This window comes from Sapajus apella, unplaced genomic scaffold (genome assembly GCF_009761245.1).
Source record: "Sapajus apella isolate SASKATOON/1434 unplaced genomic scaffold, GSC_monkey_1.0 scaffold477, whole genome shotgun sequence".
Classification (NCBI taxonomy): Eukaryota; Metazoa; Chordata; class Mammalia; order Primates; family Cebidae; genus Sapajus; species Sapajus apella.
Genome location: NW_022437413.1, coordinates 28270 through 38579, shown reverse-complemented (window position 1 = coordinate 38579; position 10310 = coordinate 28270). Strand labels below are relative to the sequence as shown.

At 43.4% G+C, this 10310-nt stretch overlaps 1 protein-coding gene across 1 annotated transcript; it reads right to left on the bottom strand.

The window, feature by feature from the left end:
* Positions 1 to 278: 278 nt before the first annotated feature.
* LOC116545989 (V-type proton ATPase subunit G 1) lies at positions 279 to 9880 on the bottom strand. Its single transcript, XM_032272370.1, has 3 exons — positions 9683 to 9880; positions 5429 to 5529; positions 279 to 1082 (listed from the first exon to the last, which is right to left on the bottom strand). The coding sequence occupies exons 1-3, from the start codon at positions 9762 to 9764 to the stop codon at positions 909 to 911; spliced, it is 357 nt and encodes a 118-aa protein (XP_032128261.1). The 5' UTR covers positions 9765 to 9880; the 3' UTR covers positions 279 to 908.
* Between the last annotated feature and the right edge of the window lie 430 nt (positions 9881 to 10310).

The following is a 10310-nucleotide window of genomic DNA, read 5'->3' as shown; positions in this document are numbered from 1 at the left end:
TGACTTGCTCCAGGCTGTCCCAGGACAAGGCTCTCTAGAGAAAGGACAAACTACAGACTACTTGCTTGCAGTTGTTGGGTAAAATCATATGACATATCCATCATGAACATTTTCTAATTATGTATGCAAATGTGTATGTGATATGTGTGCTATTTGTATGCTAATATCCTAAGTGAAATTCTCCAGACCAACTAGGTCAAAGTGCGTTTTGCACTATCAAAAATGAAGAACCACTGGTCATCATAGAGGCAAGGAAAAAGAAGGAACGGGGGGAAAAATGCAGGACAAAGAGTCTTTACTTTTAAATGATTATTGATACACCAAGTAATAACATGTAACAAGTTCTTGAATTCTATCATCTAGTAATTTTGGTTAAGAGAAACTAAAAGCAGCCCAAATACACTAGTATTCACTATTCTAACCATTAGCAAGAATGGACTACCTTAAGGCTGGCTGCTGCTTCACACAGGTTACAAATAACTATTTACTACTTTTTCATAGATAAAGCCCCTGACCTTCAAGAAAGTATTAGGGAAAAAAAAAATCATTTAATCCCTTCCTTTCTTCAAAGAATTGTTATGTGGTGTTTTTTTAAAAACTAGATCTAAAAAAGAAAAAGTCAACACTGATATACATGTTGCTTGAGCCAAAAGGCATAGGAAAAAAGACAACATATGCCCATTAAATTCTTAGGAAATATGAGGTAAAAAGATGAAATTTTTAGGTAATCTAAGTCTGTACAAAAAAGCTAGATTTGCTATTCTCCAAAAAGTGGAAGGACCTACTACATAATATACGGAAATAATTTAACACCATTTCATAAGAAGATAACTAGCGCTGTACTAAAGCTTCATATTCCATGAGGGCATCTAAAATGCCAATCCACAGAACAGGTGCTTCTCTCTTCTTTATCCATTTATGCGGTAGTTTTCATGGATTTCGGGCCGAATGTCACAGACAAAAGCCAAGAGGTTATCCAAGACTTCATCCCTGTTCTGCCGAAAGTAGGTCTGGAGGATGGTCATCTTCTCCTGGGTCTCCTTCTCCACTTCGGTGCTGCAACTGCCATGGGATCCCAGTGCCTGGAGATGGGGAGCGATGTCACAGAGGGATTATCAGAACAACGCTCTAGCTGGTCAGGTACATTTCATAAGCTACTTGCTGACTCTTGGAGAAACCCAGGCTCATCAATCAATATACTCAGAAACTGGCAATGTGACCTCACGGCTGAAGCACATGTGAGGTATTCCCAGAGTTAACAGGAGCCACATCTACCAAAAGTAAACTGCACAGCATTTCCACTGCTAGGAAATTATCCCAAAGACATATATTCACATCTCTCCAGAGTCTACTATATAGTCTTAACCAAAGACAGGAAATCAACCTAAAACTCAACAACTGAGGACTGGTTAAGCAAATCATGGTGCTTTTATGCAAGACAACTATTCAGCAATTGCAATGAACTGTAAAATATGCAGTTTAAGGAGGGGAAAAGCAAGATATTCAACAGTATCAGTGTGGTTAGTATGTCTTTTTATCTGTGGTTTTAAATGTGGGGAGATACATGGTGTTTAAAAAACTCCTAAATGACAATAAACATAAGCCAGACATGGTGGTGCATGCCTGTAGTCTCAGCTATTCGAGAGCCTGAAGCAGGAGGATCCTGTGTTTGAGCCTTACCTGGGCAAAATAGCAAGGCCCCATCTCCAAACAAAACAAGTAATAATAATAAACACAATGAAGACACAATTTAGGAGGAATATGCAAGGAGTTTCACCATTATTGGTTAGTGTTTTAGTTAAGTTCAACAGTGGATTCACCATGTGTCACACCTGTTCTTACAAATATATATATTGTAGAAGCATTTAAAAAAAGAAACCTGTTAACAGTGACTGGTTCTGAGGACTGCAGGTCTGAGAGAGAGGACAACTAATTTCTCATTAGTGCCGCCTTTTTTGACCTGAATTCTTATCGTACACGTCTTACCTCTTCAGTTCCTCTTAGCAGTTTCACACACACTGACATGAATTTTTTTTTTTTTTTTTTTTTTTGAGACGGAGTTTTACTCATGTTACCCAGGCTGGAGTGCAATGGCGCGATCTCGGCTCACCGCAACCTCCGCCTCCTGGGTTCAGGCAATTCTCCTTCCTCAGCCTCCTGAGTAGCTGGGATTACAGGCACGCACCACCATGCCCAGCTAATTTTTTGTATTTTTTAGTAGAGACAGGGTTTCACCATGTTGACCAGGATGGTCTCGATCTCTTGACCTCGTGATCCACCCACCTCGGCCTCCCAAAGTGCTGGGATTACAGGCGTGAGCCACCGCGCCTGGCCATGAATTTTCTTTAACCTTCTATGGTCTTCACAATATGGCTGGCTTTTTGTTAACTGTGTGCCTTCTTTATTAGAACTTGACCTATAAGGTTCTAGAGGACGTAACTTTTGTGTCTGACCCTTTTTATTCACCTAACCTGCTCTTGCCTCACTATATATATGCTAATAACAACATCCCTTCATATTTGGATAATGTATTACTTTGCAAAGGATTCTCTCACATTACCTATTCCTCACAAGCACCTATAAGGAGGCTATCGCTCCTTTTTTTTTTTTTTTTCCCAAGGAGATGGGGTCTCACTGTATTGTCCAGGATGGCCTCAGCCTCCAGGCTCAAGAGATCCTCCTGCCTAGCTGGGACCACAAATGTGCACCACTGTGCCTGACTTTATCACTCCATTTTCTCTTTTTAAAAGATGGAGTCTCACTCTGTCACCAAGCTGGAATGCAGTGGCGTGATCTCGACTCGCTGCAATAGCTTGAGCTTGGAGGCTCAAGCTATCCTCCAATCTCAGCTTCCTGAGTAGCTGGGACTACAGGTACACCCCGTCATGCCCAGCTAATTTTTGTATTTTTTGTAGAGACGGGGTTTGGCCATGTTGCCCAAGCAGGTCTTGAATTCCTGGGCTCAATCAATCCACCACCTTGGCCTCCCAAAGTGCTGGGATTACAGGCATGAGCCACCATGCCCTTACAGCTCTTCATACTATACTACAACTGTTCATATTACAGGAATATCCTGGGGCATCTCGTAACAGCTCAGTTGCTAACTCGTATTTTTATGTTCATAACCTCTTACCTGTTTCATGAATATAAGCCATATGCTAAGCTCCACTAAGTTTTCTGAAAAACCAAGGAGGTTACAATGGAACACTGCTAGAAAGATTCAGAGCTTAGCCAGGCATGATGGCTCACACCTAAAATCCCAGCACTTGGGAGGCCAAGGCAGGTGGATCGCCTGGGGTCAGGACTTCGAGACCAGCCTAGCCAACATGGCGAAACCCCATCTCTACTAAAATACAGAAAAAAAAAAAAAAAAAAAAAACTGCCAGGCGTGGCGGCAGGCACTTGTAATCCCACCTACTCAGGAGGCTGAGGCAGGAGAATAGCTTGAACCCAGGAGGTGGAGGTCGCAGTGAGCCAAGATCATGCCATTGCACTCCAGCCTGGGCAACAAGAGTGACACTCCATCTCAAAAAGAAAAAAAAAAAAAAGGTTCAGAGCTTGTGCTTTACAGTACAATAACCAGTACCATCTCTACAAGCAACTACAGCAGATTATAAAAATATGAGGGCACATGTCATCAGGACTTCCTGAGCCTGTGCCATGAAAATGAAAAAAGAATGTAAAAATATGAAGACAGGCTGGACGCGGTGGCTCACACCTGTAAGCCAGCACTTTGGGAGGCTGAGGTAAGCAGATCATGAAGTCAGGACTTCAAGACCAGCCTGGCCAACATAGTGAAACCCCATCTCTACTAAAAATACAAAAATTAGCTGGGCATGTGGGTGCATGCCTGTAATCCCAGCTATTTGGGAGGTGGAGGCAGGAGAATCACTTGAATCTGGAAGGTCGAGGTTGCAGTGAGCTGAGATCATGCAACTGTACTCCAGTCTGGGTGACAAAGTGAGACTCCATCTTGGAAAAATAAAATAAAATAAAATGAAGACAATGCCTGCCCTGACACAAGGGTATTTCTACATTGTTTTATAAGCAGTCTGACAACTTACAGCACCAATCAGCCCCAATTAAAGAATCAAAGAAACATGTTAAGTTTTGTTTTTATTTTTCTTATTTTTTATATTTTATTTTTCTTATTTATTTATTTATTTTTAAAGAGACAATGAACTGGTTTATTGCCCAGGCTGGTTTTGAACTTTGGCTTCAAGCAATCCTCCCACTTCAGCCTCCCCAAAGTGCTGGGATTACAGGTGTGAGCCACTGTGAGTCAAGTTTTAATAGCACTGTAACTGCCAAGAATAAAGATGAACCAGCATTTTGGGAGGTCAAGATGTGAGGATCACTTGAGGCCAGGTGTTCAAGACCAGCCGAGGCAACACAGCAAGACCCTATCTCTACAAAAAAAAAAAAAAAAAATCAGCTAAGCATGGTGAATAATGCCTCTAGTCCTAGCTACTCAGAAGGCTGGGTGGGGGTAGACTGCTTCAGCCTAGGAGCTCTAGGCTACAGTGAACTCTGATCACACCACTACACTCCAGCCTGAATGACAGAGTGTGACTCTGTCTCTTACAAAGAAAAAATTAATCACAATTTTTGCTACTTAATGCTAGGAGGGAGGTATGTGCCTTTAATCACTGGATTTGGGCCTGGAAGTGTGTGTGCTGGAACTACTAGAGGCCACAATGTAGAATTTGAGAGAAATACAAAGCCAAACACACAGGTGAGAGAAAGTACTAAGCATGTTATTTAAGATCCTGGGTTTTTAATTATATAGGCCAATACATTCCATTTAGAATCAGTTTTAATTATATTTTCTGTTACCTGCACCCAAGAGTCCTGATAGTTTCTTTTCTCTGTGAAGCCCTCCTCCATCCTTTCCCCTTTCCACAATGGTCCCTGCTTCCTCTGTACTCTCTGTGATCTGTTTTTGTGCTATTATTGTGCGCACCACAGTACAGCCCGTAACACTGGTTAAATGTCCGTACTATATATACTAAAGTGGGGCTCCAGCTGGTTTGTTTATGACTGTCACAGCACTTTTCAGTTGTCTCTGCATGATTTGCACTGTATTACTGAGTCTCCTTGACCACCAGATGGTGAGCTACACTCCATGATGGAAGGGATTGTAACTATTCTTGGTCATCGCTGATCCCTAGCATCTAGCACACTACCTGGCACACGTTAACTGTTCAACAGGTATGTGTTAAATGACTGAATAAATGAAAATTAGGATTCAACATGTGTGGAAAAACCGATCATCCTAAGAGACAGATGCCTGAGCATCCAATAAAACACACAATTACCAATTTTCAAAATTCTACCAGAATCTCTGAGCTATGCTGGATATTTTGAGAGCCTTGGCAGGGAGGGTATCAGGAAACTAAAGCAGTAATGAAAACAAATGGGGCCCCACCGCAGCTTCCTTGGCCTTGAACTCTTTCTCCCTCTGCAGACGGTACTGTTCAATTTCAGCCTGAGCTTCTTCTTTGGCCTGCTTCAGCCTGCGGTTCTTTCCTGTTTTCAAAGGAGAGAGCTATATCAGGAAACGGTTAAAAGCAGAAAAGCAAGGAAAGACTGAGATGTTAAATTTTAATAAACTAAGAATGAATTATGACACAGTCCCAAGAGCTGTACATGGGAAAGAGGGAATTCAGAGCTAACAAACAGTAGAGGTTCTTCCCTCCTGCAGGCTGTACTTAACTAGGAAGTGACAAGACAAAAAGGAATACCTTCTGTAACTACAGCCCATAAAAATGAAGGCAAAAAATTGTAGAACGTGTCAGAATATTCTCTCAATCTCAACTATTAAAAACCAACATAAAATGGGTAACATTAACCATCTAGGGATCGCTTCTCAACAAGTAAACACGTAAGTATGCTGCTGATTAAAACTGCAGCCCTCCTTAGATGCTTAGCAAAAAGGCTAATAAGTTCCCAAGGGACATCAACCTATAATGTAACTAATGAACCAGATGATGTAACACTGGAAACTAAAAGCAGTGCCTGTCACAAGGAAATCAAGAAAGTGGTGACTGAAAAGGAATGCTGAATGAGGAGCACTGGACAGTAAGACTGCACTAGTGGCTAAGGGAAGAGGAGACACAGGTATTTTGGTTTCTAGAAGTAAGTGGCTTAACGTAGAGCTGGAAAAAAATCTCTAGGTTTGGTCAGAGCCTGCATGAAAACAGACCACAAGGACAGCCAACACATACATACTCTCTGCTTTGAATGTCCAATCACCAATTTTTTTTTTTTTTTTAAAAGAGGGGTTTTAGACCATCAACCTATTTATTTAATTCGGAGCAAAAGACATCCTGGATCTAAAATTAAGCTTTGTTATAATGGTACATCATTGTATTATCAACTGTCTAAAGCCCATGTGGCTGAATGAAAACAAACTTAATCTTCCACCTCCTGATTAAGAACAGAACTTTGGACCTGTAAACATTAGTCTGAAACAAGTCTCTCTCAAAGCACTCCAACGACTATTTCTCTAAGTCCACATTCACTCCAATATTATTTCTGGCCTACTATTGTCTGCTTTGGGCACCTGTACCCCAATCCTTTACATGCTATACTCCCAGCAGCTGTATTGGACTGTATTTCAAAGCTAAAGATATTTTCCAAACCAACAATCTACAACACTCACGGCCCCAACATGCTGCAGTAGCTCCGCGTGACTTCACAAGACATCACTCCCACTCCCATGGCTCCCTGCATTTATTACTCAAGATAATACCATTTACTGCCTTCAGCAAACATCCTCAACATTCAATACTGACAGGTGCCTCTAAAAATCAAAAATATTTAAAGAGGAAAACGTATTTCTATTAAATCTTGTTTTTCTTGGGCCTTACATATGGAAACCAGTGTTTTGTTTCACTCCAATGAAATATGCCATTAACACAAACTTTTTAAAAATGTTAAGGTCCAAAGCAATGATTTCATTAAAAAATTGGATGGGACCATTTCGCATCATGCACTACCTCTTCCCAACTCCTAACTGGGCAAATCAATCATAATTATAAATTAAGAAAGGCATTTTTTCAAACTGCAGTTCTTCTAAAAACCTCTGTTCCTATTAACAGTTCTGAGACAGGCCAGGGGGCGGTGGCTCATCCCTGTAATCCCAGCACTTTGGGAGGCCAAGAGTTTGAGGCCAACCTGGCCAACATGGTGAAACACTGTCTCCACTAAAAATATAAAAATTTATTTTTGTATTTTTTATTAATTTATTTGATTTTGTATTTTTAGTAGAGACGGGCATGGTGGCAGGCACGTGTAATCTCAGCTACTCAGGAGACTGAGGCACAAGAATCTGCGGAACTCGGGAGGTGGAGGTTGCAGGAAGCCAAGATCATGCCACTGCACTCTAGCCTGAGCAACGTAGTGAGACTGTCTCAAAAAAAAAAAAAATCTGAGATGTATGTTAGCCATAAACTACTAGCGATAAATACTTCGTTTTGTTTTCTGAGATGGAGTCTCCTTCTGTTCCCCAGGCTGGAGTGCAGTGGCACGATCTCGGCTCACTGCAAACTCTGCCTCCTGGATTCAAACAATTCTCCTGTCTCAGCCTCCCGGGTAGCTGGGACTACACGTGTGTGCCACCACACCCAGGTAAGTTTTGTATTTTTAGTAGATACAGAGCTTCACCATATTGCCCAGGCTGATCTCAAACTCCTGATCTCACCCACCTCAGCCTCACAAAGTGCTGGGTTTACAAGCCTGAGCCACCATGGCTGGCCATTAATACTTTTTAAAACAAAGTCACAGCTACCTGAGATATACAAAACCCTGCACCAGGCTTGACAGGATAAAGGCATAAAACATAACTCCTACCTCCAGGGCACTCAGAATTATTCTTGCCATATTCCGAGTATTTTTTCCTGCACTTCCCCAATCTATTCTCATATCCCTCCAGACAGATACAACTTCTGTTACTGATGAACCATCATAAGACAAACTCTGAGAAGGCATTCTGGAAATACTCTACCGAGGGCATGACTGGAAATATTCTGGGAAGAACACAGAACTTTCCAGTCATGGGAACAACAAGATTTCTTCCCATTCCCAACATCCTCAAAGAAAACTTTTCAAGTACCACACAATCCCTAATTGAATAAGTAGAGGAGACATGCTTGAAATCTAGTTGGATGTCAGACAAATTAAGTCCTATACTAGGAGAAACATCAAGGAATTACTAAGATCAGTCTTTCTCAGCATCTTAGCCTTGCATGAGAAAAGAGGCTACTGAGTCCCAACTACGTATGTTGCTTCCCAGGGTATGAACAAATCATTTCTCTCTGAGCCTCATTTTTACCATCTGTAAAATAGGGACAGAAGCATCTTTCTCACCAGATGAGAAACGGGATACATAAAGTTAAATTAAACATAGTTTCTGTTCTCAGAAGCTTAGTCTAGTGACTGAGCCATATAAACAAACAGGTTATTGCACGGCACTGGCAGAAATCAACACTTGGGAGGGACTCCAAGCCTAGTCTGAGGGGAGAAGCATGAGTCAGGAAAGGCTTCCCGGAAGAAATGCTCCCTAAATTTTGAGGTCTGATGGAAGACTAAGGGTCAGAGAACAAAGGGGAGGAAAATTGGAAAAGGCCTCTCCAGTCAGAGGAAACAGCGTGCACGAAGACCTGCAGGTGAAAGAAATCATGGTGCTTCTGAGGGATCACAGCGATTCAGTATGGCTGGACGAAAGTACTAAGACTGACCTCCAAGAACCTCCCCCACTTCAGTAAGGCATTTGAGCTTTTTTCTGCAGGCACTAAACTTTCGACTGCAAAGGCGGTAGGGCAGTAATATTTGCATTTTATTTATTTTTTGTTCCTTGCCAGCAGAAGTCACATGTTTGCATTTAGAAGGACGACAGCAAAGAGGAGAATGGAGGAGAGTAGAACAGGTTCTTCCACTCCCAAGTCTAGATTAAACTCACCTCTTAAATTCTTTAGCAACCTTACATTTTTCCACTCTAGCACTTATCTCTCCCGCAATTAATGGGGTGATCTCAAACTCCCATCTCCCCTAAAGAAGCCAAGTTAGGGGAGATAACTGATACACTGGGCACTGCGCTTGCCACATATTAGACAGACAGAAACACACGCACCAATCAACGATTTAGAGCGCCACAGTACCTTCAGAGAAGTTGGTGTCTTGGACTAAGATGTTAGTAGTAGACAAAGGGAAAAAGTGAAAGATACGCAAGCCTTGGCGTCTGACTGAAGGTGGCAAATGAGGGAGGGAGAAAAGGCAAAGAGGATTCTGGGTTTCTAGACAGAGCAACTGTGTGGATGCTGCCTCCCTTCACCGAGACTGACCACCCCAGAGCAGTACGTGGAAGAGGGGAAGGACAAAGAACCCCGTTTGGATAGCCCATTTCACACGCCTCCAGGCCGCAAGGATGGTCACCCATTATTGTTTCCAAGGCCGATTTACTACCTCACGTCGTGGCTTCCAGGCGATCTGCAAGCCTTCCAGAGCCTCACCTCCTCAGAGCTTCGAAACACATAACCTTCCGCGACTATAACCACGCCCGCACCCCGCAGTTTTTCGGGCCTAATCTACCCACCACCACCTGCGGCCCAGCGGTCTTCCTTCGACTCGCGCGCGCCACGCCGGGGAGCCCCACGCCGGGTAGCCCCACCCTGAAACTCACTTTTGCGGGCCTCAGACACCTTCTCGGCGGCCCGCTTCTCGGCCTGCAGCAGCTGCTGAATCCCCTGCGACTGACTGGCCATGGCGGCAGCGATTCTGAGATAGAGGTAAGCCGCCTAAAGCACCTCGAAGGCCCCTTGGGTCAGGTGACCCAACCGCCCACAATCTGCGCCTGCGCCGCGCCCCCCTTCGTCACGTGACCGCGTAGCGTAGCATCAGCTGACAGCTCTTGGACTGATGATTCGGGAGAGATGGGGCGGGGCGGAGGAGGGTAGAGCGGAGCAGCTCGACTGCGCCTGCGCAGGGTCTCCGCTCTCCTCCCCTCTACGCGCCCTGACCACTTTCAATGGTTGCCGCGTCGGTGGTTCGCTCAGTGTAGCCGCCCTGCCACGTCGTTGTTGTCATAATCCCTCAGTTTGCAGTATGCTAACATTAAGGTCACAGAGGAGGGGCCAAGCCAAATCACTTTCCTCTTACTCTGCACACCGCTCTACTCCCTCCCTTTCTGGGACTTTGTTTAGCACTCAAATTTTATCGGGGGATAGTTTGGGAAGATTCTTCTCAGTTCCAGGGATAGAGTCTTGGGTTGCAAGTTAGGAGATTTGGGATCAAGTCTGCCACTAACTTGT

Coding starts and splice junctions, on each gene's coding strand:
- LOC116545989 (XM_032272370.1), bottom strand. CDS start 9,764: ATGGCCAGTCAGTCGCAGGGGATTCAGCAGCTGCTGCAGGCCGAGAAG. Junction 5,530..9,682: donor GGTGTCTGAGGCCCGCAAAA/GTGAGTTTCAGG, acceptor CTTTGAAAACAG/GAAAGAACCGCAGGCTGAAG. Junction 1,083..5,428: donor TCAAGGCCAAGGAAGCTGCG/GTGGGGCCCCAT, acceptor CCCCATCTCCAG/GCACTGGGATCCCATGGCAG.